The sequence below is a fragment of the Etheostoma spectabile genome, unplaced genomic scaffold (assembly GCF_008692095.1).
Source record: "Etheostoma spectabile isolate EspeVRDwgs_2016 unplaced genomic scaffold, UIUC_Espe_1.0 scaffold50, whole genome shotgun sequence".
Taxonomy (NCBI): domain Eukaryota; kingdom Metazoa; phylum Chordata; class Actinopteri; order Perciformes; family Percidae; genus Etheostoma; species Etheostoma spectabile.
The window spans coordinates 314,650-330,480 of NW_022605620.1; the positions used below are offsets into that span (position 1 = coordinate 314,650).

The 15,831-nt window shown below is 47.2% G+C and overlaps 1 protein-coding gene across 1 annotated transcript in view; it reads left to right on the top strand.

Annotated features, from left to right (window-relative positions):
- swsap1 (SWIM-type zinc finger 7 associated protein 1) overlaps nt 1-3,131 on the top strand; it is a 3,621-nt gene extending 490 nt beyond the window's left edge. The window contains exons 2-3 of the mRNA XM_032511873.1: nt 2,194-2,562; nt 2,829-3,131. Coding sequence (XP_032367764.1) covers nt 2,194-2,562; nt 2,829-3,131 — 672 coding nt within the window. The remainder of the gene's footprint in view (nt 1-2,193; nt 2,563-2,828) is intronic.
- The last annotated feature ends 12,700 nt before the right edge of the window (nt 3,132-15,831 follow it).

The window sequence follows — 15,831 nt, forward strand, 5'->3', positions numbered from 1 at the left end:
GTGGTTCGCACCTGACGGGAAGGTTTTTCCGAATCCGATCTGTGGTGAATCCTGCAGTCGCCACCCCCCCCCCACACGCTCCCCCCCCCGCCCCCCCTTCCCCCCATTGTCCCCTCCCTCCTAGCTGTCTACGAATAAAGGTGGAAAAAGACAGTCCCCCCTACCCCTAAGTAAACAGATTAAGGGTCACTTAGAAAATATCATATATCTATATATATACTATAATACTATAGGTATTCTATAATCTACATATAACAATTATCACCACAACGAACACATCAATATAGTACCACACGCACAACACACACTACTATACCACATCATGACACACACCGCACATAACTATACCCCTAGCAACTCGAAACACAATATAAATACACACCACCCACTAGCAACACACACAACTATACACACAACAGCTAACACACACACACACACTAACAGACAACACACAGCATGCACAACCCAACACACATATATCACCACACACACACAACATCACTAACATATACACAACATGCACACACCACACATATACATATATATACAGCACACACATGCACACAACACACACACACAGCAAATATATACACACACACACACACACACTAAAATATAATAAACACATGAACACAACAAACACTATATATAATACACACCACACACAAACATATACACACACTAACATATACACACACACTAAAAATATCTACCACACAGAGAAAGCAACGCAACATTATACCAGATCACGAACAAATATATACACGACTCAGAACACTAACATATACCCACCCTAACACTAATATACAGCCAACACAAATATATACACCAACACACATTATAACACTAACATATAATCACACACATACCACACATTCTACATATTATACACACACAAACATATACACACATAACAATACACGACTACACGCACACTAAACAATATACACACAGACACACTAACATATACCACACGCTACTAAACATATAGACGGACCAAACACACCTATACACAACTAACGTTATAATACACGACACACTGCAACATATAAATGACACAACACATACAAGCACAATCCAACATATGACCATACACACATAACCACCACTACACACACATGCCAAACAACAAATTACACACACAACAAAGCACTAACTACTGGGGCGACATACATATTGGGGGGTCTGGGTGTCCTTCCCCGAGGGCGTTCAGAAATGTTCTGGATAGGTGTGGAATAGTTCTAATAGTTTGAATAGTTTTTGAATAGTTATCTAATAGTTATGCTATCTAGGCAAGTATTGATTAGAATGAGTATTAGATTAGATCAAGACCACTGCGGGACTCAGTTGAAACCGGTTTAGTTACCTACGCGAAAGAGGATCCAAGTTGTGCGTGACGACATCCTTTAGCTAGCGGAGTTACTAACGCTGTGAGGTGAACTCCCCTGCACGCAGGTGGCGGCTCAAGAGCGTGCCACCCCCACGTCCCCACGCCCGCTTCACGTTACTGATACGATGAGTGTCGTCGACCCTAGAAAGGGGGAGGGCTGTTCCTGTTAGGGTGCCGTGGTTTCCCAAATCGCGCTTGGTTCCCCTACACCCGGGCCGCATCCGTTACGTCGAACGCGCGCCCACGTTGCCTTTGGCGAGAGGCGCTGCTGTGGACAGCGCCTCCTTTTCTCACGCCGCTCCTGGCTCCGGGCTCCTCCTCGGGCTCGGGCCCGGAGACCGGGGCTGGGTCATGTCGCACATTCACCGGTTCCAGCCGAGGTCGGTGGGGACCACGAGCGGTAGGGGACAGGGGTCCGAGATCTCCGGACCACGGCACCCTACACACAGACACACTAACATATACACACACTAACATATATACACCAACACACATATACACACTAACATATATACACACACACTAACATATATACACACACATACACACACTAACATATACACACATGCACACACACACATATACACACACACACGCATATCATATTGGGGGGTCTGGGTGTCCTCCCCGAGGGACGTTCTGAATAGTTCTGGATAGTGTTGAATAGTTCTGAATAGTTTTGAATAGTTTTGAATAGTTATCTAATAGTTATCTAATCTAGCATATTATTAGATTAGATATTAGATTAGATCCCAGACCAGCTGCTGGGACTCAGTTTAATCCGGTTTCTTCTCCTCCTGAAGAGGATCCAGTTCTCGTACCCGCGGACGCTGGAGGACCTCCTGCAGCAGGTGGCCCGGCTCCACGAGTCCCCCCACACGTCCCCCACGCCCCCGTCCCTGATCGTGGTCGACGGGCTGGAGGGCTTCCTGTGTGGGTCCGGGTCCCACAGCGGGTCCCACCCGGGCGCACCGACCCGCGCGGCCCACCTGGCGGCGCTGCTGTGCGACAGCGCCTCCTTCCTCACGCAGCTCCTGGATCAGGGCTCCTCCTCGGGCTCGGGCCCGTGCCGCGTCATCGCCTCCTTCCAGCCGGGGGGGGACCCGGGGGGGGACGGGGCCGAGACCTCCGCCACGGACCCCGTCCTTGATGTTCTGGATCGCTATTTCCAGGTACTTATCCGAGCTCGGACGCTTTACTTTTGTTGTGATTCGATTCTTTCACGATACATAGACGCAGTTTTAATTTGTGTTGCGATTCTAGAGGATTTGAGAGTTGCAATTTACTTTTTTAACCCTCGTGTTGTCTCCCGGGTCAAAAAAGGACATAAATGTGACATTTTTGTCCCTTTTTCAAAATTAGTTTGTAGTTTTCACTAGCACCACCTTACTAGTTTTACTTCTTTTTGAAATTGAAATGAATCTCCCCCCCCCTACAGGTTCGCTGCACTCTGGACCAGGACAGGAGCTATGAAACTGCAGCGGCTGGGCTGCAGGGGTTGTGGCACGTTTACCTCTCCGGGACCGGCATCACAGAGACCGGGACTAGCATCACAGGGACCGGGGAAGGCATCACAGGGACCGGGACCGGCATCACAGGGACCGGGGCAGGCATCACAGGGACCGGGACCGGCATCACAGGGACTGGCATCACAGGGACCGGCATCACAGGGACCGGCATCACAGGGAACCCCCCAATTCATGTAGCATCACTGCACAGAAAGGAATCAACTGCAACATGAGGTTGGGGGGCCACCTTAATGACATGGTGAACTTGTATAAAGAAAATGAGGCTTAAAAACACCTTTAAACCTTGTCCCTGTTCGAAATGCTTGGGCTGCTAACGTTAGCAGGAGGCTAACTCGGGGTCAGACAGCACGAGTTGGTTATGGTTTCTCTCATACTGAGACATGAACTTCGCGTGTAGTTTCCTCTAATGACAGACGCTGATTGGTTAGTTTCTCTCTAGACCAGACCTGATTGCGTTAGTTCTCTCTACTGAGACCTGATTGACGTTAGTTTCTCTCTACTGACAGACCTGATTGGTTAGTTCTCTCTACCTCGACAGACTGATTGGTTAGTTTTCTCTAATGACAGACCTGCATGGCTTAGTCTATATGCTACTGGACCCTGATGGGTAGCTTCTCTACTGACAGACTCTTGATTGATTAGGTTCTTCTCTATTGCTCTTCACAGACCTGATGGTTTAAGTTTCTCTCTACTGAGACTGCATATGCGTTCAGGTTTCTCTCTACTGACAGACCTGATTGGTAAGTTTCCTCTCTATCTGAAGACCATGATTGTAGGTCTTCTCACTCGACGACCTGATTGCGTTATTTTCTCTCCTACGACAGACTGATTGGTCTTAGCTCCTCTACGACATGAACTGATTGGTTGTCTCTCTCTATGACAGCCCTGATTGGTTAGCTGCTCTCCTACTAAACCTTATTTTCTCTCTCTACGACAGACCTGATTGGTAGGTCTTCTCTTCTGACGACTGAGGATTAGCCCTTACTGAAGACCGAGTCAATCTTTTTTTGTTTAACCACTCTCTCTCTACTGACAGACCTGCATTCGTTAGCTCTCTCTCTACTGACAGACCTTGGTACTTGGTTAGTCTTCTTACTACAACATTGTAGTCCTCGACTGAGACCTGTGCAGTTAGTTTCCCTCTCTACTTGACAGACCTGATGGTTAGTTTCTCTTCTACTGCCAGACTGTTGCGTTAGTTTCTCTCTACTGAGACACTGATTGCCTTAGTCTTTTTGAACCGGTTGGTGGTTCTCTACTGAGACATGCTTGTTGTTGACTCTATAACGACTGTTTGTATCATACAGAGCATTGGGCTGTCTACTGACAGCATTACCATTTAAAAAAACAACAGAGCTGTTGAAATCGACCGGATTTCTCCTTTAAAGAGGAACAAAAAAAAGGCCAAATCCGTCTGTCACTCACAAATTGTTGCATGTTTTTCCCAAAAGCATAATTTATCAAATATGATCCAAACTACATTATTTCTTACACCAATTGTTTACACTTTTTTTTTTCCAACTCTGCAACATATATTTCAAGAGAAAGTTCCCTCATTAGTAGTTTACTCAGTAGTTAAGTTTATTTTCCAAAATAAGCATATTCTATATTTCTTCTGATTTGTGAAATACCTTTAACAGTGATATCCGCCACTTCAGTCCAATTCATCACAACACACACACACACACACACACACACACACACACACCCCTATGTAAATCACTGGTTCTCAACGCAGGAGGATTAAGAGAATAAGAAAAAGACAAAAAAAAATGGGGATATTCTTTAAAAAAGACATGTTCATTTTGATGTAAAGTGCATTTTTCTGGCATTTGGTCCCAAAACGTTGCTTAGCTTTTCTAAAGGGTCCTGATCCAAAAATGTTGTAAATGTAAAGTAAAATGTTTTCTGTTGTTTTGTTCTATTCTTTCATGTGTTTTGATAAAGCTGATGTCATTTACAAAGTCAACTCATTACAAAGGCGTGAGCTACGCCCAGTGTAGAGTCCTGTCAGCCTGACACTGGGGGGGAGTGGGGGGGGGGGGGGGGGGGGGCGGACTAGCACGATGTTTTTTTATCAGCGCGGATCACAAGGATTTGAGACATATAGGAGTCACAGAAAAATATGTATTATTGCTATGAAAATATGCTTCGGTAGAGCAACGGGAGAAGAGCACATAATAGCAACAGGCATGGCATCCCTGAAGGAGCTATGATAGGAGGATGCGATCCCGTGATGAGCTAGGATGGAGATGGCATCCCTGATGAGCTACGGATGGAGGATGGATTCCACTGAGGAGCTAGGATGGATGGATGGAGCCCTGAGGGCCAGCCTATGATGGAGGAGGATCCCTGAGTGTAGCCTATGAGTGGATGGTATGGATCCAACGAGGAGATATGATGGAGATGGACCCCGAGAGCTATGTAGTGCCGAGCGATGGAGATTCCCTCTGAAGCAGCAGCTATGATGGCGAGGATGGCATTCTCCTGCGGGAGCGATGATGGAGGAGGGATCCCGGAGGAGCTATGATGGTAGGATGATCCATGAGGAGCTATAAGGAGATGGTCCCTGAGAGCTATGATGGGGATGGCTCCTCTGCGGGCTATGATGGAGGATCAACAGTTTCAAAGCCGAACGAAATCGCCATAGAACACGTTACGGAGAAGAACGCCTTCCACCTATGGGCCACCGCGGGTCTGTCCTAACAGTCTATTCAGTCCCTGTATGATGTGCACGTGGTCCCTGTGATGCGGTCCCATTGATGCCAGTACCCGGATGCCGGTCCCGGTCCATGTGAGCCTGCCCCCCCGGTACCTGTGATGCCGGTCTCCGGTCCCCTGTGATGCATTCCCCGTCAGCTGTGATGCTAGTACGGTATCTGTGATGCCAGTACCGGAGAGGGGAAACGGTCCAAAACCCCTTGCAGCCCAGCCTGCGTGTGGAAGGTTCCGCATACGCTCCTGTACTGGTACCAGATTGCCAGGCGGAAACTGTAGGGGGGGGAGATTTCATTCAATTTCAAAAAGAAGTTAAAAATAGAGTAAGGTGTGGTGTGCGTGAAAACTACAACTCATTTTGGAAAAAGGGGAACAAAAATGCTACATTATGTCCTTTTTTGAACGGGGAGACAAACACGCGGGAAAAAAGAAATGAAACTCTCAAAATCCTCTAGAATCGCAACACAGAAATTAAAACTGCGTTCTATGTATCGTGAAAAATCGAAATCACAACAAAGCAAAGCGTCCGAGCTCGGATAAACGTACATGGAAATAGCGATCCGAACATCAGGACGGGGGCCGTGGAGGAGGTCTCGGCACACGTAACCCCCCGGCGTCCCCCCGGGTGGAAGGAGGCGAGAGACGCGGAGCGGGTCCTCGAGGCGCCCGAGGCGGAGCCGGACCAGGAGGTCGGGTGAGGAGGAGGCGGCTGGGCACCGCAGCCGCCGCCAGGTTAGGGATCCGCGGCGGGGTCGGTCGCGCTCGGGTGGGACCCGCTGTGTGAAAGAGGCCCACAAACAGGAAGACCCTTCCAAGAAGTCGGAAACACGATCAGGGACGGGGGAGTGCAGCACGGAGTTGTGGGGGGACTCGTGGAGCCGTGGGTCCCCCTGCTGCAGGAGGTCCTCAGCGTGTTCCGCGGGTACGAGAACTGGATCATCTCAGGAGAGAGAAATAGGACAGAACCCGGATATTAAACTGATTCCCAGCAAGCCTGGTTGGGATCTAATCGAATATCTATAATAATCTGCTAGATGTTAATACTATAGGAAAAACTATTCGAAAATATTCAGACAACTATCAGAACTATGCAACACTACTCAGAAACTATTAGAAAGTCCCGGGGAGGACACCGACCCCCCAATATGAATGCGCCCCCCCAAAGGCAGATTTCAGGATTATGTGTGTGTGGTATGTGTGTGTGTGTGGCATGTGTGTTAGTTAGGTGTGTATGTGGTGTTATATATGTTAGTGTTGTGTGATATATGTTAGTGTGATAGTGGTTGGTGTATATATGTAGTGGGATTATGGAGTGGTCTTGTGTGTACTTTGATAGTTTTGTGTTGTGTTGGGTATGTTAGTGTGGGAGGATGTTAGTGTGTGACTTATATGTAATGTGTGTTGTATGTGTGTGTATATGTTTAGTTATATATGTGTGTTGGTGTATATAGTAGTGTGTGATATATGTAGGTGTCGTGTGTAATATTTGTAGTGCTGTAGGGAGATGTGAGGGTGTGTATATTAGTGTGTGTGTGGGGGTGTATATATATGGCTGTGTGTGTGTTTGCATGGGGATATGTTAGTTCTGTTTGTGGGTGTGGTGTGATCAATATGGTTGTGTGCATGTGTGTGTGATAGTTAGTGGTGGTGTGTGTGTATATAGTGTGTGTGTGTGTTGTGCATGGTGTGTTATGAAGTGTGTGTGTGTGTGTGTGGTATATATAGTTGTGGTGTGCATGTGTGTAAGGTTAGTGGTGTGTGTGTCGTATATATGTGTGTTGTGGGTGTGCATGTGTGTGTGTACAGGTAGTGTGGGCTGTGTGCTATATATAGGGTTGTGTGGGCATGTTGTGTAGATGTTTAGTAGTGTGTGTGCATGTGTGTATATCGTAGTGGTGTGTGTTGCGTGTGTAATAGGTTGTGTGTCTGTGTGGTGTGTGTATTGTTACGTGTGCTATGCATATACTATATGTATAAGTTATAGATATTGGATTTAATATATATTATATATGATTATACATGACCGAACTTTTTGGGGGGGGGGGGTCACGGGGGTGGGGTCTTTTATCAACTTTATTCGAGAGAAGCTAGGGGAGAAGGGGGGTGGGGGGGGGGGGGGGGCGGGGGGGGGGGGGGGGGAGGGGGGGGGGGGGAGGGGGGGGGGGGGGGGGGGGGGGGGGGGGGGGGGGCGGGGCCAGGGGAGTGGGGGGGGGGGGGGGGCGGGGGTGGGCGGGTGACAGCTGGTGGGGACATAGACATCCAGGGGGTGGGGGGGTGGGACAGGGGATAGCGAGAGGGCGGCGCCCCACAGCGGATGCGGAAAAAAACCTCCAGTTCAGGGTTGCGAGCCCCACCCCCCGTCTCGGGGGATGCACAGGGGCACGTTAGGTGACCCTCCAAACCTCCCCCCCCCCCCCCACACGGACCTCAGACTATAGGGGTCAGAACGGAAACACATCGCAGCGACACCGGAAGTCTTGGATGGGCGTCTGGTGTGTAAGAACACCCAACGGTGCCCCCAAGCTCCGGGCCGCAGTCAAGTGGCGCGGAGCAGCGCACCGTCGCGGCCATGCCGGGGTCGCGGACCACCAGCGGCGCGGGCACGGTGGCGGGCACGGCGGGGATCGGCTGCTTTCGGACTTAACGGTTGGGAACCAAAGGTCCGGAGACAAGAGTCTTAAGATGTCTGTTCACGCCGGAACTCCCTCTGCAGGTAAAATCTCGTATTATTTAATATATTAATTAAGATCACCAGCTACGGTGAAGGTAGGGTAGTTGAGGCGGAAGTTTCCCGCGTGTCACATGGGCCACTGGTTGGCCTTGCTGTTCGTTCCGTTGGAAACAGCTCGTCTGCTGTACCGTGCGCTGGGAAACAATACTAATATTTGATGACAAAAAAAAATAAAACTGTGAATATAAATCAAAGTTTTAAAAATTGATTTTGAGAAAAATATCTCACCCAAATATCATTAGGCTGGACCGGAACACAAAAAAAACACTTTTGGTTGCAATCCGTTAGTTAATAAAATATAAAATATTCCCCAGACAGCTGGTTGCGCGTCTCTCGTTGATTGATGAGACAGAGAGTGGATGTAAAGTGTTGCCACGCCGGAGACCGGACTATTCTTAGAGAGACTTTTTTTTTTGCCATGAAATAATTTTAAAAAAGTTTACTGCTATTTTGCCAACTTTTTTTTAGTCTCAAGATTTGTAATAATAATAATCAAAATTTGCTATCCCGGTAATGAAAAACGTTTTCTCTAAAACAAGTTTGTTAGTTAAGTATTGGTTATGTTAGTGCATGTATTTACAGAAAAATTTACTACCATTACGTCGAATACACCATTATTAGAGTTAAAAAACAGAAATATGAATGAAATAAATAAACTAAAAAGGTAAGATCAGAGGAGGATAAAAGAAGTAATTAATGTATTTGCAAAACGAGCCTATCCTTTTTGGTAGGTGATTGGTAAAAAGAATTATCGATGTGACATCTTATAAGGGGTCCGAGTGACCCGCGGACAAAACAACAACAACAACAACAACAACAACAAAAACCTGCGGTCCGTTTTAGTACACTCGGGTAAACTGAAACCTTCTGGGGCTGCTCGGACAACAACAAAGATGGCGTTACGCCTGGGCAGAGCTCGCAGGACACGCTGGCTGAAGACAAGGACCGGGACCGGGACCGGGACGGACAGGGGACGGGGTGGAGAGGAGGGGTTGAGGCGCTGAGCCTGCAGAGTGGGGAGAACCAGGCTTCACGGAGCCGCCGGGCCCAGAGGCGAATGGAGTTACAGGAAGAAGTCGACGGGAGGAGCTTGTCCGGGGAGAGCGCACAAGTGTGGAAGCGGGCTCCAGCGCAGGACCAGTCTGGTGAGGCTGGTCTGGCGTGAGTACTGTATCCTTGCTCATCCACTTCCACTACGAGACAAGTACAGAAGGAGTACTCGGGATGAAAAGGACGGGTATTCTATCGGGGCAGGGGGGCTCCTTAACCGGTTTAGACCAAGGGATCCCTAACTTAAAACTGGATACCCCGTAACCACCATGGTACGTATACACAGGAGGGCACTGTACAACTGGCCAGATGGAATACAAACCTTAGTGGTCCCATACGATCTGACAGTCTCTTATATAGACCTTAGTGGTCACTCATGAAATGTATCTGATAAGTCGCTTTTAATAGACCTTAGTGTCGCCAATAACTGTAATCTGAAGTCTCTATATAGACCGTAGTGGTCCCTAATCGTATTGACGTCTCTGTTTAGATAGACATTAGTGGTTCCCTAAACTGTATGAAGTCTCTTTTATATAGACATTAGTGGTCTCCCTAATATGTATCTGAACGTCTCTTATATAGCTCTAGGGGTCCCCACTCGTATCGGAAGTGGCTTATACGAAGACATTAGTGGTAATAAACTGTATCTGAAGTCTCTTTTAATAGACCAGTGGTCCCTAAGAGTATCTGAAGTCTCTTAGAAGACCTTAGTGGTCCCTATTATATGTGATATGCAAGGTCTATGTTTATAGAGACCTTAGTGTCTTTATACGTATCTGAGTCTCTTTATAATAGACCTTTAGTGGTTCCCTAATACGTATCTGAGTCTCTTAATAGACCTTCGGGTCCCAAACTGTATAGAAGTCTCTTCTGTGTAATGAACTTCCTTCTATTCTGCCCCGGCAAACAGCTGCTTTCCAGGGCCCATTTTTTCCATCTTTTATGAGTTTTATGGCTTACTGCAGTTATCTGTCCATTTTACTGCGTACAGGGACAGAATGATTGTTCCCGAAGTCTCAGGCAGGAAACACAGGAAGCGAGAAGAGAGGTTGAGAGAGCCCTGCAGACGGAGGTAAATTTCGTTGATTAATCTGGGATACGGGTGGATTATTTTCGGGCATGAAGGGATATCCAGTTTTCCCCAACAAGCCCAAGACGACGTCTCAGAGCGCTTCGTTTGTCCACGATCTTCAAAGATCATTTTAGCTTTCATGTCCCAGAGGAAAGAAGACACTAGAGAAGACATCAGCTTCCTGTCCCAGAGGACAGATGACATAGAGACCATTCAGCTTCCTGTCCCAGTCGACGGACAGAAGACAGTTAAAGACAGTCAGCTTCCTGTCCCCAGAGGACCAGAAGGACATTAGAAGACATTCAGCTGTCCTGTCCAGAGACAGAAGACACTATTGAAGACATGCCGTTCCGTGTACCGAGGACAGAAGACACTAGGCAAGTATTCAGAATACTGTTCCCAGAGGACAGAAGACACTTGAGAAGGCCATTCAGCTTCCGCTGCCCAGAGGAAAGAAGACAAGACGACAGCAGGCTTCCGGACAGAGGATCGAAGACACTAGAAGACAGTCCAGCTTTCCTGCTCCCGGGGCCAGAGACAGAGAAGACATTAAGATCCGCCCAGAGGACAGAAGACACTAGAAGCACATTATGTTCTTCGGCCCCAGAGGACAGAAAGTAACTAGAAGACATTATTTCCTGTCCCAGAGGACAGAAGACACAGAAGACATTTAGCGTCCGTCCGAGTGCAAAGGACCTAGAAGACATTCAGCTTTTGTACTTCTTTATGGAAAAAAACTACTCACCCAGATTAATCGATTTCAAATGTACTGGTAGTGGCAATTCATTAATATCACGGGTATTTTCGACTTTAGTACTAGTTACTTTAGTGACTAGTTACAGTTAGTACTAGTTACTTTCGTACTGCTCACTAATTCATTGGACATAGCTTTAGTAGTTAGTTACCAGTTACAGTTATTTCGGTACTAGTTATTTAGTTACTAAGCGAGATGATGATGTCAAAAACAGAGGATGGATTCTCTTTTATACAACGGGACGATTCTACTTCCAAGACTTTTTAAAACTACATTTCCCCGATGATACCACACGGCTATTTTCCCGCAGTACTTTCTACTTGACCAGGAGTATGTCCCAGTGTTGGGTTAGTACCTAATGCCAGAGTAGAGGATGAAGAGTACTTCTCCCCCCCCCACCCCCCACCCCCCGCTGGTATCTCCAGGCCGGAAGGAGCGGCTAGATGGCATCCAGAGCTGGGACCGGGGGTACCAGGACCACGCGGGGGCTCTGCCTCACGAGACCCGGCTCCGGGCCCGGAGCCGGGGCAAGGTTCTCCGCCACCGCCGCCATTCTGGCAGGTTGACGCTACGCCACTGTTTTGCTAGACATGTTTCTCCCGCAGAGGGGGGCGAGGGACTCTGACGCGAGGAGCGAGGGGGGGGAGGAAGAAGAGGTAGGAGGAGGGAAGAGGAGGAGGAGGGGAGGAGGAAGGAAGAGAAGTGCAGCGAATGACAGACGCTGTGCCGTGCGTGAAAGATGACGCGTCTGCAGGAAGAGGAGGAAGGAGGGGCAGAAACACAGTCCACAGGTGCGAAATACAGCGTTATTCTTGGCTATTCAAGGTTCGTCATCACTTGAGTAGTTAAAGGTCCTAACAATGTTCCACATAATGTCCCATAATGGTTATAATGTCCCATTATGTAATGGTACCATAATGTCCATTATGGTTCAATAACGGTCCATAATGTCCAACTAAGTAATGGCCCATAATGTCCCTATGCTGTAATTGGTACCATGATGACCAGCCTGTTAATAAGGGTCCATTGGATGTCTCCTATTTGCTGTAATGGTCCCATGATGTCCCATGCTGAATGGTCCCATGATGTCCAGCTGTAAGGTCACATAAGTCCCATGCTTTAATGGTACCATGATTGTCCCGTATGCGGTAATGGTCCCATGAGTCCCATGCGTAATGGTCACCATAATGTCCCATGCTGAATGTCCCCTAAACTGGGGCCACATAATGTAAATGTTCCTCATATGGCTGTAATAGGTCCCATAATGTCCCATAATGTCATAATGTCCATACGTATGGTTCCCTTAATGTCCATGATGTAATTGTCCAAAGGTCCCATAAAAGTCCCATAAGGTCCATAGTGTAATGGTCCGAGAATTGTCCCATAATTGTAAGGTCCCATTAATGTCCCATAAATCCATAAGTACGGTTCCCACAATGTCCCATAAAAGTACCGACATAGGGTCCATAGTGTAATGGGCCTATAATGTCCAAATGTAATGGGCCTCATAAGTCAATAATATCCCCGTATGTGGAAGGTCCCAAATGGTCCATTAAAGTCCCTAGTATGTGTCGCCATAGTGTAAATGGTCCTAGAATGTCCCAAATGTAATGGTACTAAGTCCAAAGAATGTGAATGGTCCATAATGGCCCCATAGGTAAGGTCCTATAATGTAACATAATGTCAGGTCCCATTAAGTCCCCTAATGTAAGGTCTATAATGTACCATAGGTAAATGGTCCCATAAGTCCCATAATGTCACATTAATGTCCCATAATGGTCCCATAATGTCCCATTAATGGTCCAATAGGTCCCCATATTGTACATAACGGTTCCCATAGCTACCCAGAATGTGTCTCAACAAGGGTACCCAAAGGTCCCATATTGTCCCAAAGGTCCATAGATGTAGCCCAGTATTGTCCCAACCTAGAACGGTCCAAAGGTCCAATGGATACCATCAAGGGCCCATAGTATACCGTAATGGTCCCATAGTATCCCATAAATGGTCCATAGGATCCTAATAATGTGGCCCCATTAGTATCCAATAAGGGTGCCCATAGTATCCCATAAGGTCCAGCTAGTATCCCATATGGTCCCATAGTACCCATAATGGTCCCATTTTGCTGAAGATCCAGAATGCCCAAGGATCCACCATAATCGGCACAAGAGTATCCCCATATGGTCCCCTATAGTATGCCTATAATGTTCCATAGACGCAATAATGGTCCATAGTATTCCATAATGGGTCCTGTACCGCCAGACCATAATGGTCACATCAGTCATAACATACAATGGTGTCCTCATAGTATCAAATTATGGTTACATAGTGATACCATATGGTCCTCATAGTATCCATATGGTCCATAGTATCCCATAAGGGTCCAAGTCAAGTAAGGTGGTAATTGTTCCATGAGTAGGGCAGCAAATGCATAAAGCCCGACCCCCCACCCCCACCCTTTGTATACCGGGACCTTGGGATTCTTCTCAACCTTGCTGATTGAAGGAACGTAGTGACGGTTGTGCTCCGCAAGTTAAAATTTCCAGACAAAACACTCGGGGCGGTTGGGGGAGAACATTTTAAAGCATAAAAATAAAACTTAAATTGTTCAATGTTTATGAGGAAGGTGGTGAATCCTGAAAATCTGTGTGCTATCCTGTTTCTTCTGGAAGTGGGAGGGAAAACGGGGGGATGTTCTGAGGAACATACGTTCAGACGTGAGCCGGCCCCAGCCCAGCGGACCAGGGAAACGGGTCCTCCTGAGGAGGTCCCGGGATCCCCCGCACGGCTGGGGGGAGACGGCGGGTGGAGGATGGAGCGAAGCAAGAATCCCAGCTATGCAGGGTTTCACTCCGCATCCTCAGAGGAGGCGGAGGAAGGCGGAGGCGGAGTGAGGATCTCGAGGCGAGGCAGAGCTCCAGGAGACGAGACCCAGGACCGTTAACGACGGCTCGGACGGTCCTTAGGGACCTTCTTCGAAGCAGAATCGGGACTTGTCAATCAAGATTTCTTCTTCTATTTGTACATTCCCAGGTATGTGATACCAAATTACGCAAGTTCACAGCTAGAAAAAGCCAGAATCGAATTAAAACCACTGCAGAAAAGTCAGGAATTTAGCTAAATAAATGAAATTTGAAATACATGGCTAGTGGGTGTGCAGACGCTGTGTGATTAAATTAAAATAATATCTGCATAGGCGGATAAAGCAGCTGATATTGACTCGGCTCAAGTCAATGTAGGGTACCAGTGAGGCTGTGAGCGAGAAGGGAAAAAAAGGTTACAAAGGGGCAATATTTGCATGACAGTTTGCACTGGCTTGTTTAAAATCGCAATAATATAGTAGATTGGTGGCTTAAATACGAAGGATGTATCGTATTCGGAAAATCAAGGTTATATTAAACGTGTACTCAGTTCTGCGTTGAAGTCATTCTCCTTACATACTTGTTTGAAATTTCTTAAAAAAAATGAAAGGAACTCATGTCATGGGATCTGATTTTGGGTGATCACGATGGAGGTAGCTTCATTCTTATCCTAATCGAGCAGCTCCGACAGTACGAGTGTTTTGCCGTGGCGGGAAAAATGTGAGAGAACGGAATCAGGATAGGGGGCTTGTCGGCGAGAGTGGGGAGGCTCCGCTGGGGCTGTTCCGTCCACCCGGGGCTTGCAGGATCGAGGACCAGACGAGGACCAGGACGAGGACCAGAGGCGAGCTGTTGACCCCGGAGCTGCAGTACGGTGGTCACCAGCTGTGAGATGCTCCCGACCACACGGACGGCGTTGGCGGGGCGGGCCAGGTGGGTAGAAGAGGAACCCTCAGCCACGCAGTTGGAGGCTAACTCCACGCTGCGACATCGACTTTTAAAAGCACGTTTGAGACTAAAGTACCTCTCCGTCGACACAAGGTTTTTTTGTTTTTTCACGTTGGCACTGGTACAGGCGTCCACTCACAATGGGCATGTGCTCCGTGTAAACAAAACAAGGGGAAATATTTAAACATTAAATAAACCGCCCGGTTACCGAAAAGGATTTAATGATAGGGCTGGTATAGTGACGCGGGGTCATGGGGGCTTCGGCATCTAAGACTAAGGGAATCGATAGACGAATGATGTCCAGGAGACGAAGAGAAGCGAAGTACTAATACAGAGACGAGAAGCAAAGAGCAGGGGATGAAAAGGACGGCATCGACGAAGGGGCGGATACGAATGGAGCGAGAAAGCGTAAGGTAGGGAGGACGACGGGAGCGAAGACAAGATATCGACGACAGTAAAAAGAGGAGACGAGAAGAGAGCGAGATATAATAGTCCTAGAACAAGGGATCTAATACTATAACTGTTTTATAATAAGGATCTATACTACGAATCCATACATAGAATATACACCTGCGAGTATACGCATGTATCTAGAAATCGAATGGTATCTAGATACTAATACATGTCTATAGAAACTAAGGTCTAATACAACACAAGCTAGATACTATGTATCTAACGAATAAATCTTATACTAAATAATCTATTAATAAACGTCCATTTAAATTACAATGTATCTTAATATAATACAGTCTCAATACTAAGGACTAATACTCATACATCT